Source organism: Martes martes, assembly GCF_963455335.1.
Source record: "Martes martes genome assembly, chromosome: 7".
In the NCBI taxonomy this organism is placed as follows: domain Eukaryota; kingdom Metazoa; phylum Chordata; class Mammalia; order Carnivora; family Mustelidae; genus Martes; species Martes martes.
The window spans coordinates 35,646,024-35,662,327 of NC_137894.1; the positions used below are offsets into that span (position 1 = coordinate 35,646,024).

General features: G+C 36.0%; 1 protein-coding gene across 1 annotated transcript in view; it reads left to right on the forward strand.

Moving 5' to 3' along the window:
* The window catches only part of UNC13C (unc-13 homolog C), a gene marked incomplete at both ends in the record, with an annotated part of 558,183 nt that overhangs the window by 343,249 nt on the left and 198,630 nt on the right, over nt 1-16,304 (forward strand). The window contains one exon of the mRNA XM_080807399.1: nt 1,575-1,708. Coding sequence (XP_080663525.1) covers nt 1,575-1,708 — 134 coding nt within the window. The remainder of the gene's footprint in view (nt 1-1,574; nt 1,709-16,304) is intronic.

A 16,304-nucleotide genomic window follows, 5' to 3' on the forward strand; every position in this document is an offset into this window, starting at 1 on the left:
TGCAAGCCTGTATTGCTGCCTAATTTTCTTCTTGAAGATCTTCCAATGTGCCTTGATGTACCTTAGGAATTGAAAGAGGAAGCCTGCCAAGAAGTTTCAAGTGGTTCTCCAGGACCACATATACAAGGTTCTTAAGAACCTTTGGAGAGTACTTACAGTTCATTCTGGCAATCTGAAGTAATTTGTGCCAGCGACTGATTTTTGGACTAATGTAGCTCTCCAACATTTAATATCTGTTGCATTTTGAACATAAAGGTAAGTCAGCAGCACTTAGAAGCACCTTAGGAAAGTACGTGTCCCTAAAGATACATTATATTTTCCTAAAGGTGCATTATAGTGTATGGAGGTCTTTACTAGTAAGTGGATTCAACATAGGGCTCTATCTTAGCTTAAGTGAGAAAAATAGTGTTCTCTGCTGACTCATTCAGGTTGGGTTACCGTCTCTTAGGCAGCGTTACAAGATATGCATACAGCCATTCAGCAGAGGGCAGCTGATCTTTGGATGAGACCTAATTGGAAATGGCAATAGTTTGGGCCCTCAAAAATCTAATCCACCTTTTCTACCAGAGAGTCCATGAATTTCCTGAGCCACAAATTGAAGTTTTCAGATATCCTGGACCTATAAGCTTGTAAATCATTTGGCAAAAATAATTAGGGAGGGGAGCCACATGCTTCCTACTTATTTGTGTACTTGAGTGAAAGTTGCCTCTGCCTTTATCTTTTTTGCCTCATTATTTAAGTAAGTAAATGTAAATGTAAGTAATGTAATTGTAAGTAAATTGTAAGTAATGTAAGTAGATGTAAAAGAAGTTCTCTAAGAAGATTACCCACCAAAGAAAACAATTGTATGTGTTGAGTATGATGTTGATTTGTGAAACATACAAGATTGTTACTATACTCTGTTCGTCTCATTATAAAATTGGATCATCCTGGATAACACTCTCAGAGGTGAGAGCTGGAGAATTCAGTAAGCATGGTAAATCAAGGATTCAAATATGATTCAAATATGCACACACACACACACAAGAAAGATACGTAACTTTTAGTTGACTAGGCGCATTTGTGGGTGGAAGTAGAGTGGTCCATGCCATTCAGAGAACACTTATATACTGTAGAATTTAATGGTACTGGCTTTGTAACCAGGCAGCCCTGAGTTCTGCACACTTACCACCAATGTGACTGTGGACAAAATATTTAGAAAGGATAAATTATACACGCACACACACACACACACACACACACACATCCACACACACATATACACACACCTTTGTACACACAGAATTCAAACTCTCCTTGGAAGAAGCCACTTTAAAGGGATAATTTTTACAGTAATAATGAACTACAATTTAGAAAGCACAACCTCCAATTCAAAACCAAAGATGTAGAAATGCAAGCCTGGCCTGGCTGTTGTGACTTTATCCTATAGGAAACCTGAATTTAATAGTTTTGGCTCACATAACCTAAGAATTTTCCCAAAACCACTTTTTCTCTAATCCTTCCATTTGACAGTGGCAAACTAAAGTCATATCATTTACTCTTTTCTTTTACATGTTGTGTGACCTTGTGAGCAGAGTAAGAAACAGGACATTCCTCGGGAAGATCAAGGACCGACCACCAAGAATTTGGATTTTTGGCCCCAGCTGATTACACTGATGGTCACTATTATTGATGAGGATAAAACTGCCTACACACCTGTCCTAAATCAGTAAGTACATTGTCTTGGATATGAACGGATTTAATTTCACTAAAGTTATTGAAAACATAAAATATGTGAAGATGGTTTATACTCATGATTTATACTCTCATTGGAAAAGTTTGTTTTCCAATGGGGCACCTGGGTGGCTCAGTGGGTTAAAGCCTCTGCCTTTGGCTCAGGTCATGATCCCAGGTCCTGGAATCGAGCCCCGCATCGGGCTCTCTGCTGAGCGGGGAGCCTGCTTTCCCCCCCTCTCTCTGCCTGCCTCTCTGCCTACTTGTGATCTCTGTCTGTCAAATAAATAAAATCTAAAAAAAAAAAGAAGAAAGAAAGAAAAAGTTTGTTTTCCAAAATTAAGTTTTCCAAAATTAAGCTATATACAGGATTTTTGTACATTTAGCAGTAAATATCAATTTGGTGATATTATGAATTTTTAGTTCAAGCCCCATAGAGTGAGATTCTTTGGATATAGAGACAAATAGTTCCCAAATTTATTTTTATTTGATGTAGAAAAATTTCTTCATTTGTTCCTTTCTTAGTTACCTCCTTGTCTCAAAAAGAACAACAACAACAACAACAAAACACACAAAACTATCCCATTGCACTTCCCCTAAAACTAAAATGTTGAAAAGTTGGTAGTAAACATATTTCATTGTGACTTTGTAATAATAAAGATTTGTCAAAAGAACACCTGCTTTCAAAGTAGTTCTGTACCATGGATGTATTGCAGTGAATAACAGAATAAGTTCATTTTCTCAAGTAACCATGTTAAGCCTATGCCCCCCTGCATAGAATTTGCAAATTATGAGCAGAGAGACAAGCAGATGACTTGAAATTCATGGCTATTCTAGAATAACAGATTCTAGAAGAGTCTAAAATTATTAATTTATCAAAACGCCACTTGCTATGAGAACTTGGACAAATTATCTAATTACCGGGAGTCTCAGTTTCCTCATATATTGCTAGATAATATCGAAGGTCCAGTCCCACCTCACTGTTGCCTGTTTAGGATTTATCGTATGCCTACATGTCGATGGCTAAATAGCAAAAGCAAAATAACAGCTAAGTCTACAAAACTAGGCACTTGCAATGTGATTAATGGAGAGGGTATCCTGACTTACTGGTAATACCTGAAATGCTCTGGGCAGCAAGGATAGCAATCGACAAACCTCGAAGTAGAGCATGAAGTAGATTTCAGACTTTATTTACAGAGAACTTGTTTTATTGTTTCTCTATAATGGCCAAGACAGAGTCAAAAAGCTTATGTTGAATTCAACTGAAATTTCAGTTACAGAAGGAATAAATTTAAGTGTCTCAATTTTCCTCCTTTGTTTGTTCCATAACCGTCGATTTTCACCTGCCCCCAGTTCCTAATTGTGAAAAAACTGATTCTTTTTGATATGCAGCCATGATAACGTCATTAGGTTTGCCTTTATACGTTCTTCTCCCTGGCCCTGTTACACTCACCTTTTCTGCCTGAAGACCAGAGTACTTCTTGATGACCCTCTATAGAGACTCTGCTGTTTTATTTTCTTCTGATAGCTTAAGACCATATCTTCTCCTTTCTTTTTTGTTTTTTTCAAAGTATTAATGTATGTATGTATGTATGTAGGCGGGGAAAGAGGGAGCATGAGCAGGGGGAGGGGAGGTAGGAGAGGCAGAGAGAATCTCAAGCAGACTCTGTGCTGAGTGTGCAGAGCTGTACCAGGGGGCACAATCCCATGACCCTGAGATCACAAACTGAACTGAAATTAAGACTTGGATGCTTAACTGACTGAGCCACCCAGGTGCCTTTCTCTTTTAATATGTGACATGTTGTCCACTCATCTTGGGCAGCTTTATGGAACAGATATGTTTTCTCCTTCATTCTTTGGACCTTCTTTGACATAGGGTAGATTTCCTGAAGATAGGGAGATCAATACATGTTTTATGCCCTTGAGCTGGCATAGGCCATTTGGTAAATGACTATTGAATGAAATTAGACATCTTCTCAGAAATGCTAATTAAAAGTTATATGAAAAAGATTTTATTTTTAATCAGAGAAATTCTTTACATTTACCAAATACTAGAAATCCAGGTATGACTAGTAAGAGATATATCATAAAATCATGGAATCAAAATTTCCCAGAATTATTTTTAATCATATACTATGAAATGCAAAGATTTTATTTGACTTTTTGGAACTATATTAAAAGAAGTGGAGGAAACACATTCAGTTATGGCAAAAATTTAAATTAGGACCTAAGTTAAGTCTACTAAGTATAAAAAGAGGCAGTGAGACAAGAAAGGGATATCTTTGTTTTGCTTTTTATTTTTGTTTTTAAAGTCAGAGTTTAGAGTCACTTTTTTTTTTCTGTGAGAACTTAGCCCCCAAAAAACTTGAATGACTTCCTGGTACTTGGAATCTGTGTTTCATGATCTTATTTGCTCAGATTTTGAGGTTATTTTAAAGACTTATTCAAATGTTATGACAATTTATAATAATTAAAGAATGGAAATTTGAGAAAAGTTTTTTTTTTTAACATTAGTATATATCCGGGCATTTATATTGGTTGAATGAATAAAGAAATTAAACCTTATATGTAGTTGACATCTCTTCTTTCTGTTTCTACTTCATTATTAATAGGTACATAAACAATGAATCGTAGAACACTGAAAAAAAATAAAATAAAATTACCCAAAAAAGAAAAAAATAGGTACACTAGAGTATTTGAGCAATATTTATTCACATTTTAAGAATTTATTAAGTAGCTTTCTAGATGCTCATGGAAATTTCACTATTTTATTGAAATTGAAAACCGTTAATTAAAGTATTTTCAGATAGTAAGGTGTGATTCTCTCTCTCCCTTGTTAACATTTATTGAAGTATAATTTAATACAGTAAAACTGTACATTTGAATTATACAATTTGACTAGTTTTGGCATATGTTTCTAGTCACAAAACCCTCACCACAATCAAGATAATTAATATATCTATCACCCTAATAAGTTTCCGTATTCCTTTTGTAACTCACTCCAGGCAACCACTAGGCTGACTTCTGATACTATAAATTAGTTTAGAAATTTTACCCTTTTATGTAAAAGAATCATATGTACATTTTTTTGGTCTACTTCTTTCCCTTGTCACAACTATTTTGAGATTCAAACAGGTTGTTGTGTGTAGCAACACTTTGTCACTTTTTATTTCTGAGTAATATTCCACTATAAGATATACCCCAAAATGTTCCTCCATTCGTCTTTTAGGATTAGGGTCAAAGTTTGTTCGTTTTTTGCCCCTAGGTTAGGTTGCTATGAATATTTGTTTACAAGTTTCTGCATAGACATATTCTTTCTTTTCTTTTGGGTCACATGGTAGGTACATGATTTGTATTCTTAAAATAGATGAACTTCTTTCCAAAGTGGTTGTACATTGCCAAAACTTAATATGTATTGTTAGGATTTTTTTTTAGTCATTTAGATAGGCGTATAGTGGCATCTGACTGTGGTTTTAATTTGCATTTTCCTAAATACTGATGTTGACCATCACTTCATGTGTTTAATTGCCATCTATATATCTTTGATGAAGTATCTGTTCAAAAGCTTTTTACCATTTCCGAATTGGGTGTTTATCATTTTATTATTGAGTTATAATTGTTCTTTATATACACCAAATAAGGGTCTGTTGTCAGATAAAATGTTGCAGTGTTTTCTCCTAGTTTGTGACTTTCTCTCCGTTGTCTTACTAGTATCTTTTAAAGAACTTTTTAAAATTTTTGATGGAGTAGTCCAATTTATTAATTTATAATTTGAGCTTTTTGTGTCCTATTTAAGAAATCTTTGCAACACCCACAAGCCCACTTTTAATATCACCGTTTTCTTCTAGATGTCTTACATTGAGCTCTATGATTCATTTCAAGTTATATTTTTGTACGTGGTATGATACAGAGTTTAAGATTCTTTGGGATTTTCTTTTTCATGCTTATCTTTTTAATTCCACTTATTAGAAGAATTATCCTTTCTCCATTGAATTAATTTGGCAACTTTGTCAAAAATCAGTTGGCTATACTTGTGAGAGTAATTCTGTATTCTTTGTTCCACTGATTTATTGATCCATATATCTATCAGTTTAGTGATGATGAAATTCTTCAGCTTTTGTTTATCTGGAAAACTCTTTACTTCTTTCAATGCTGAAGGACGATTTTGCCAACTAGAGTCTTCTTGGTTGGCAGTTATTTTTTTCCCTTTCAGCATTTTGAATGTATCATCTCATTCCCTCCAGGGCTGCAGTTTCCTCTGAAAGTCCACTGATCACCTATGGGAATCTCCTGTGAATAGCAAGTTGTTTTTCTCTTCCTGCTTTTAAGATTCTCTCTTTATCTTTTATTTTTTCTCTTTGTTGAAGTTCTCACTTTGTTCATGCATTGATCTCATGACCCTAGTGAGCAACTTTACGACCATTCTTTTGAGATCTCAATTCGGTAAATCACTTACCTTCATTTCACTAAAATCAGTTTCTGGTGATGTAACTGGGTTTTTGTTTGTTTGTTACATAGTCCCCTGTTTCTTCATTTTCCTTGACTGTTTTGGTTTCTGCACATTAGAGAAAACAGCCACCTCTCCCAGTCTTGACAGAATGGGTCTCATCAGTCACCTCAGCCTGAGTTCCAGGTTGTCTCTCAAGCATTTATGATTATCCAGGCCACAGTTTTTGTTTGTTTGTTTGTTTTGTTTTCATTTTTTTTAGTCTCCCATAGTTGAGCGTTTGTCAAGCCTTGTCAGTGTCCTTAAAGGGGGATGGGGATAGCAGTCAGCATGTAGATGAGGCTAATTAGAAGCCAGACCCTGAGGCAACCACTGGAAAAATATGTAGTTAAGTCCCTTCCAGGGAGAAACTCGGAAAATGGACATTTTTGCCTATTCCCTCTGCACTGGGCCCAGGGGGTGAGAGAGGGGGTGCTTGGGTATGTGTTGAAAAGCTGCTGCTTTGTTTGCTATAGTCCTGTGGGACTCGTGAATGCAAGACCCACTGGCTGTCAGATGTAGGTGATGTGGGGACCCATCCCTCAGAAGCCCTAAGTTGGGGCACCAAATGTGCAGACAACCCCTTTTCAGGGAGGTACTTGTAATTTGGCTTTGTTGTTGGAACAATCCAGAGGGATAACATGTGAGAAGTGCCCACCTGTTCCACCAAGCTCTGGGAAGGATCTTAGCCAGCTCCTAGGCGCATGCTAAATTAGAAACCAGATCCTCAGACTTGTGAAGTATGCAGTCAAACACTTTCCAGAAGACAGGCAGACAGGCATTTTGCCTGTTCTGTCTGGGCTGAGCCTTAAGGGGATTCCCATAGAGAGTGCTCACAAACCTATTAACAACTTCTTTATCTGCTATAATCCTGTGAGTCTTGAGGATTCATTCAGCTGGCTTTTAGAACTAGGTGTTTTGAGGGCCCATCCCTCAGGTGGGAGTCTTAAAAGCTGGAGAACTAGGTGTCCAGTCCAAACTCTTTGCTCCTCAGGGAGAAGCTGGGAGTTGGGGATTTCCTCTTGACCGTATGGTGTTGTGTCATGGGTGGAATTTATAGCAAAACTGTATCTCAGCCTTTCCTACCCGTTTGATAGGGCTTTTTTCTCATTCACCTGATGTGTAGGAGTCACTAAGATACTTCCCAGGTTTCCCTCAGAGGGAACTGCTCCATGTGTAGTTGTACATTCAGTCCATCCATGGGTAAAGGAAAGTTCAGGAGCCTCTCCTGCTGCCATCTTGGTCCCTCACAAACATATTTGTTCTTGATGGAGCATTGGAGTTTGTGTCTTTCAGGGAATTTTTACATTTAATCTGAGTGGTCAAATTTGCAATCATATGCTTACTCATGACATTTCTTTATTATCTTTTAAATGTCTACCAGATCAAAAGTCATTTCCCCCTCTCATTCTTAATATTTCTATTTTGTATCTTCTGTCTTTTTTTACTGGCTAGACAGTTATGAATTTTATTAGTCTCTGGAAAAATATTTTGGTTTTATTAAATTTCTATATTGTTTTTGGTTTTAAAGTAAGTTTGTTTCTTCTTTTTATTCCTTCTTTTGTGAGGGAAGAACTGGTAAGTAGTTACAGCAGTGATCCAGTGAGGAGATACGAAGGCTTTATATGAGATAATGGAAATGAAGGATCAGATTTGGTAAATATTAAGGAAAAAAAGGATATTTTGACTAACTGCCTTGAGTGGAGTGTAGAGAGTGTAGAAGCCATGATGATGCTGTATTTATGGGGGCATCATTAATTGAGTTAATAAATTCAGGAGAAATGATCAATTTAAGGAAGTACATAGAAAAAAAAGAACTGTGTAGTGAATTATATTTTGATATGTAGAGATTTGGCTATCTGTGACTTCCATGAATTATAAGAACCAGGCAACTGCGTACATAGATGTCAAAGTCCTATAGATTTGGCATCCAATACACAATGTAGGGGGAAGTTTGCTATATGTACTTGAAAGTAAGAAATACTATTTATTTTCAAATATTCATTAAATTACTGTGACTTTACATCATTTTGTTTTTGTAGTGCTCACCAAAACATAAGCCAAAATATGTTTGTGTGATCCTGTGCATTTGTATGTTATTACTGTCTGTAATTTCTTTTAGCTTCCTTCAAAAGATACATATAGTAAAGTTTCAGTTTTTCTCTCTGAATTAAGAGTATAGAGCAGGACCAATGTGTTGAGTAGGAAACGGACCAGTTTTCAAAGATCTATTTGATTTGCAATGATAATGCTTTTATGTTCTTAAGGCTGTGGGATGAACCAGAGTATTATGTCCAAATCATTAAAAAAAAAAAAAAAACCCAGAATATTTTATTTGCTGCATGAGATTGGATTTAAGATACTTTAAACAGGGACTTCTATCCTGTTCTTTCTATTTTGGAGCTAATGCTGTTCAAAGTATTAAAGCTGTTGATTTGTTTAAACTGTGGCTTCCATTTGCAACAATGTGGATGAACCTTGTGGGTATTATGCTAAGTGAAGTAAGGCAGACTAAGGAAAACAAATACCATTCAATTCCACGCATAAGAAGAATCTAAAAAAAAAAAAAAAAAGAATAAAAGCAGAATCAGATATAAATACAGAGAATAAACAGATGTTTGCTGGAGAGGAGGGTGATGGAAATAAGCAAAATTGCCAAAGGGAGCAGGAAGCATAAACTTCTAGTTTCAGAATGAAAAAGTCATGGGAATAAAAGGCACAGCAAAGAGAATATAGTCAACAATATTTTAATAGCATTGTATGGTAACCAGTGGTAGCTACACTTGTGAACATAGTATAACATATAGAGATGTTGAACCACTGTGTTGTATGCCTAAAACTACTGTAACATTGTGTGTTACATATAGTAACTGTGTGTGTAACATGTGTGTAACTATAGTAAAAAAAAAATTAATTTTTTAAATTGTTTTTTTTGTGAAGTGACTTCTTTTTGTTTTAAGATTTTATTTATTTATTTATTTATTTATTTATTTATTGGTCCAACAGAGAGAGCGAGCACAAGCAGGGGAAATGGCAGGCAGAGGGAGAGGCGGGCTCACTGCTGATCAAGGCACCCGATGCCAGACTCAGTCCCGGGACCCTGGCATCATGACCTGAGCCCAAGGCAGCTGCTTAACTGACTGAACCACCCAGGCATCCCTCAGAAAAAACCTGAAAACACTAAAATTTAAAATGTCTTACAAAATTGTTCATCATTCTAAAAAGTAGAGCGTCTGTATAATGTAGCCTTATATCCATCACTCACATTCAACAGTTACCAAGATTTTGTCATATTTTCCTCATATATACTTTGAGCTTTTTTTTTTCTTTGCTGAGTTATCTTGAGCAAAACTCAGACATCGTATCATTTCATCCCTAGGTACTTCATTATTCATGTCTAAAACTGATGACTATTTTCTTGCATATCACAATTAATAACATCACCGGCAATGCCATGGTATTGTGTTTTCTGTTCCACAGCTAAATACTGATGTTTTTCCTTAAAAATGCCTTTTTTTTTTATTTTAATTTTTATTTATTTATTTATTTATTTGTCAGAGAGAGAGAGAGAGGAGCGAGAGTGAGCACAAGTAGACAGAGTGGCAGGCAGAGGCAGAGGGAGAAAAAGACTCCCTGCTGAGCAAGGAGCCCGATGTGGGACTCGATCCCAGGACGCTGGGATCATGACCTGAGCCGAAGGCAGCTGCTTAACCAACTGAGCCACCCAGGCGTCCCTTAAAAATGCCTTTTTACATTTGTTTTAATCAGGATCCAAATAAGGCTCACATCCTACATTTGGCAACTATGTAGCCTAACTCTCTTTTATTCTATCTCAGCTCCCTTCACTTTTCTTTTATCCATGCTACGGACTTTTTATGGAGGCCATATTCATTGCCCTTTAGAATGTTGTGCTTTCTGGATCACTAATTTTTTGGACCTCTTTTTTATATTTAACTTGTTCCTCCATTTATGATACTCCCCATATTGGACTATTAGCTTTAGAAGCTCTTTCAGGTTCCTTTTAGCGATCTTTTTCAAGATACTGGACAGATAATTCTGTGTACTTCCTACTCCGTCATGTCAAGGGTCACATGTCTGGCTGTTTCCCCTGTGGTGATGCTAAGATGAGTCCGTGCTTGCAGCCTGATCCCTCCACTCTAGAATCCTCTGTTGACTTCTCCTCTAATGCTTTTGTTTATTTATAATCAGTTCAAAACCATTTATTTCAATAGGGACTGCAAAATTGTGGTTCTATAATATTATTCCTTCAATATTTGTTAGTTAGAATTTTTTCTGTAATGAAGAGCTTCCCTTTATCGACTAGGATTACTTACTTGATTACCCTGAAATAGAATAAGGACAGGAAAGATAGGGCAAATGCTTAATTTTTTCTCTTAGCTGAAAAGACTTTTATTCCATTTTTATTTCCTGCTCTATTTACTTTTATCATTTTTCATTAACATTCTCATTTAAATTGAGCAAATACATATTGAATACTCGATATATGTCAGGCACTAAGCAAAGTTGGAGACCCTAAGATTTAGTTGGAAAAGAGATATGTACAAAATTAAACATTGGCCTTCAATTGGTTAATCACTGTGTCTGCCACATCACAAGTCATTCTGGAATTCAATTCTTTCCCTCATAGTCCCTTGTAGAGATAACCTAATGAGAAAAACTTGGTTTGCTCTCTGGTTTAGACTGAGAAATCCAGAGAATGAGACAGTTGACAAGGAGAATAGACACTGAAAGGTTACAGGTTTGAAGATATGTAAAGTAAGTGATCTAACACTAAGAATACATCAGGGATATCTGGGGGGCTCACTTGTCTGCCTTTGGTTCAGGTCATATCCCAGGGTCCTGGGGTCAAGTCTGTCATCTGACTCCTTGCTCAATGAGGAGCCTGCTTCTCCCTCTGCCTGCTGTTTCCCCTGCATGTGCTTGCTCTATCTGACAAATAAATAAATCTTTTAAAAAAATTAAGAATACATGAATGTAAGAATTAAGAATAAAAGAATAAATGAAGTATAAGCAGAAGCCAGGAGATAAGCAGCATAGAAGGGGAATAAGGCAGTTGTCAGTGAAAGAAAAGAAAGGTTACCTGGAAGGGAAAGCAGAAATGGTGAGAGTAGCAGAGTCATGGTATTGGTGGAGTTCTTGAGTGAGGATCCCATCTATATGGCTGTGTGCTGCACTCCCCTGACTGCCTTCAGCTGTGAAAGCTTCTTGTCCATGGTTCTGTGAAGCCTGACTCTACTGGTCATCGCTCCATCTGTTAAATGGAATTCAGCTCTCCTTGGGTTTCCATATAATATGCAAAGCAGTTTAGTCTTATTTCTCCATTATGCAAATTATGCTTACAGAAAATACCTGTTAATTATTTGTAGTTAAAACTTGAGCCTATGATTCTTATAACCAAAGTAGCATGACTAACCCGGTATACTATTTCACGGAACAACTCATGCCTTCCACTGGAAGCACAGTTAAGCTAATGTTGAAGTGTAAAGGGCTCTTTCAGTTTGAATTGTTGGAATATGAGCAAACAATTTGCTTCCTACACGTGATTGGTTGTGCAGAGCTGGGGTTTACAGTGGAGAGAATGGATATCAGAAAATTAAAAAATCTGAGCTAAAACTATCTGTCTAGAGGTACAAAAGAAAAGATGCTATTTTGAAAGTTTTTACTCATGTTAATTACAGCCAGTTTGAATTTTTAAAACAGATAAGGTGTTTCTCTGCAAATTCCTGAAATAGTACATTATCTGAAAAGATTAAGGATACTTTTCTAAAAGCACTCTTATAAAAATGCACACTAAGGTTGAACTAACTCAATCACTTGTGAAGATTGCGGTTTTCTACCTCTCTGCATGCATATCATAGGGGAAGGAAAAGGTTCATCTTGGATTTTCAAGGGTTCTTACGCTTGCCAGATAATTTAGGCACAACTAGATATCTATATGTTCTAAATATTAATCATTATTGTGGAGGGAACTATAGTGAATTAACTGGAGCCAGGCGTTGTACTAAGCACTTATACAGTTTAATGATTGAATTAATCCTAAACTTAATTCTGATGACATCAGTACTATTATCATCCCCAAATTGCAGATGATGAAACTGAAACCCATAGAGGTTGAGTAACTATCTAGATCACACATCCAGCAAGTGGCAGAACCAGAACCTCAGCATCTCTCCGAATTAACAACAGGATTAATCGTAAATTAAAAATCCCATGAGTAAAACGATGAGTGTTAATCCTTCGGTCCAACTCAAACATTTTTGATTTTTTCCTGATTAGCCTGGATCTGGTCACGATAAACCTGTAACAATAATGACTCACAAAAAAATTAAAGAGCACAAGATACGCCAAACGGTACCAATTGCAGTTATATATAAACCAATCAAAAAATACATGCAATTTGTTATCTGTCAGAAGAAAAATGTTAATAAATATTGTGTACTTACTGGCACCCTCAGGAGAAACCGTGATTTTTAAATTTTCCCCATCAATTCACTGCTTAAAAGAACTTTGCTTCCTAAACAATTGAGATAGATAAAAATGATCAATTTTTCACCGTGGGTTAGGTGCCAGGAATGTCAGGACTGAGGTCCACGTTTAATAACTCTATAGAATCTAACAGCACACATTTCTATGTCTAATTTCATTTTATTTTTATAGCCTCATTTTTCCTTTAGTTTCTCTACTTTCAAGGCAAATCTCACTTTATTATAGTAATTTTGTAAATCATCTTAATATTTTTGAATAAGATGAATACATAAGCCATAAGTAAAAATAAAAACGACTGTGTTTTAAGTATTCAGACTTGAGTGGTTTAGTGATCTAATATTTCTTAGTGAGACAGATGGAGCCAGGAGAACTTAGAAAAGTTTTGCAATGTCTTTCAGGGTGATTTCCACATTTAAAAATTTGGAAGGTACCACTTAAGACCTATTATCAGGATTTGAGGAGATAATGCATGTAAAGTAGTTAGCCCAGAGCCTGGCATTGCCTAGACCCATAGGTGTGAATTCCCTTCTCTTTTCTGCTGCCTCAAGCTTCCTGCCCCACTTAGTGGATATGAGGACTCGCTCCCCTCTGGGTCTCTAACCTGGAAGTACTTGGGGAGCTTGAGAGACAATGATCTGAACTCAATAAATTCCATTTATTATTTCCCCCATGCACATAGCGCAAGGTTGTAGGCCATCTCTGCCTATCTTCTCCTCCTCTCTGCTGCCAGGTGGCATTTTCACTGCTTTATAAAATATTAAATATAACGGTTAACCTACATCCATCTCTAATTTTACCTTTCATGTTTAAGTTAAATATCTATTTAAATATCTGAGTTCATTAAAATAATACCTTAGGTTGTAAATAAAGAGAAAACAAAAAGATAAAAGGGTAACTGGGTTTAAATGGTGTTGGTGATCTACTCGGTGCAGGAGAATTTCAGTACAAAAAGAAAAATTATCACCAAAGGAAATGTTCCATTAGATGAGTTAGCACTCTGAATACTTAAGCTAACTTTGATCCTCACCTGCAATGTTCTAGTATGTCTTAGTTTCCCTTTAATACAGCTTTAACTTGTAAGGCTAGTTTATAATTTACTAGCAGAGTCTTGCTCAATTAAGTTCATTGTTCTTAAATGTTCCTTCTCCTCATGATGATGGCAGCTAATTGCACTAATCTGTGTCAAGTGTTCTTAAACGGAGAACATACTAACAAAAGGTGATTTTTTTTAAGAATGTGAGAAGAGCACAGCGAACTAAATGTCTCCTGGATTCTGACCAATGAAGTTCCGGTTGCATGGGAGACGGGCGGTAACAGAACCATTGCTTACTCATTTGTAACAAAGAATACTTTCTTCAAAGACAGACTTTGCATATCAAAATAATACTTCATGTTTAATGGATTCTAATCTTATCTGTTGTGACTAATGATTCCATATTATCAAATTTGGCAGTAGTAGATTGTTTTTCTTATTTCACAAAGATTTGCAGATAATGAATGGGGTTATTGTGTCTCATGGGATTCAAGATTTAAAACATTTATGCTTTGTATTAATTGCTACAAATTAAAAACAGGAGACATTCTAACAGTGTTGGAATAGATGGGTTATTTCATTAAACCTCCGTTTATAAATGATAGACTAAGTTAAGCTATAACTGCTTTGAAATGAAGAGGTAGAGCTCTACATTAGAGAATTTACTTTGTGTACAGTGAAACCTCACAAATTCAGATCAGCAGGAGTGACAATTATATTTTTAAAATATGAATAATGAAATATGAAAATTTAATGGTTCCTATGGGGGTCTGTTTTAGCTTGTAAGTTCATATAATATTTATGAGGTTAGGGACTGGTTGTGGAAGTCAAAACCTCTGCCAAACTGCTTATCTCATAGTTTGGAGTTTGTGATTAGTATATACATTATTGGAGTGTACTTGTGATTTCTGAAGTTGGTGAGACAGTTTACTCCTGTGAGTGCTAAGAATTCCCCTCTGCAATCAAGTTCATTGCTATTAATCTTTTTAGCAACTTACTTTGTTCTGGAAAACTGAAAACTAGCAAATTCAAATGTAAACTTCCATTTGGCTTCTATGATAATTTTGTTCACATTAGAAATCAATGGAACTTAAATAATGTTCTCATCTATGTCTCATTTGTAGTTAAAATTTCATTATCATCAGTAAACCCTACTGAGGGCTCACAATGTGCTAGGGGCTGTACAAAGTACTTACATATAAAGTATCACTTAATTTTCATAACAGCCATAGGAAAAAAAATCCCAAATTTATTAGCATTCCTATTTGACAGATGAGGACATTGAGTTTTAAGAGGTTAATCAGTACTCCACTGGGTGAATTAGTTAAGCAGCCGAGGAGAAATCAAATATCTCTCTTCTGGGTTGCACTGAGGTTTAACCACTCCATTATACTGTTGTGGATCGTGCGGACGAAGTAGCCAAGAGTGGTGTTAAACTGCAGAGGAAAAGCCTCTAGCCAATATGCAGGTTGCATGGGCTTATTAGCCAGTCCCAAGAAAAGGCAAGAATATTCAGCTGTGAAGTGTGTTGGAAGAAAACAACTCTGCCTTCTGCATCATAATTTGGTACTGGGGAATCAGCACAGATAAAGCATATAAAATTTGCCAATGTGAGATTATGTATTTGCAAATATATAAGGGAAATTTGGACACAATGCAAAAAAAAAAAAAAACACTTTTGGGGGAATAGGATTATTTTTTGCCCCCTTAAAAACTGGAGAGAATATCTAACCAGTAGTTACTTGGACTTGATAAAATCTATTAGGACACATACTAGATGTCTCTCTTCTTACTCCAGTGACAGATTTTTTTTTTTCATCTTTTATTTTGCTCATAGCTGTGAGTTTTTTCTCCCCTTTTTTTCTCTAGGTAGGTAGGAATAAAATTGTTGTGGAAATTATTAGCTTTGCAGATATCGTCAACAGGTTATATCCTGGCTTCTGGAATTGTCATATGGAGAAGAAATATATGTATATGTTTAGAAGATGGTATAAACCTAATATTACTGGGTAGTGAAGAGATTCTAAGTGGGGAGGATTTGTTTTCTAATGCTAAACAAAATTAGTTGAAGAAAAAATATATAATTTTCATCCGTTTTGAACTATAAAGCAAATGTCAATGAAATTATACTGTTAAATCTAATGTCAACGGTAAAATTGTGGTATTTACATAGTAAAAAACACCAATACAATTACTAACTCCTGATAATAAGTGAACTGTGATGCAGTTTATAGTCATTGCCCTTATCCTTCACAGCTAAGAAATCACTGCTAATTCTGCCTTGAGTGCAACAGAGGACTTTGGAGAGAGGTCATACTTGAGCTGTGCTTTGAAGGAAGAGGCAGTTAGGATCAAATGGAAAATCAGGGGGAAAGAGAATAGATGGGGAAAACGATGAGAAGAAATGGGACATCAGATATGTTGAGACATTATAAGTAAGCTCGGTAGGTAGAGCATGAAAGTGTTGGAGAGTAGAGATAGAAGTTAAAGTCAGGATGAGATCTTCACTGGCCAAGAAAGTAACATTAATGAGTGATACTTTTCTATACTAATGAATGTGTTATA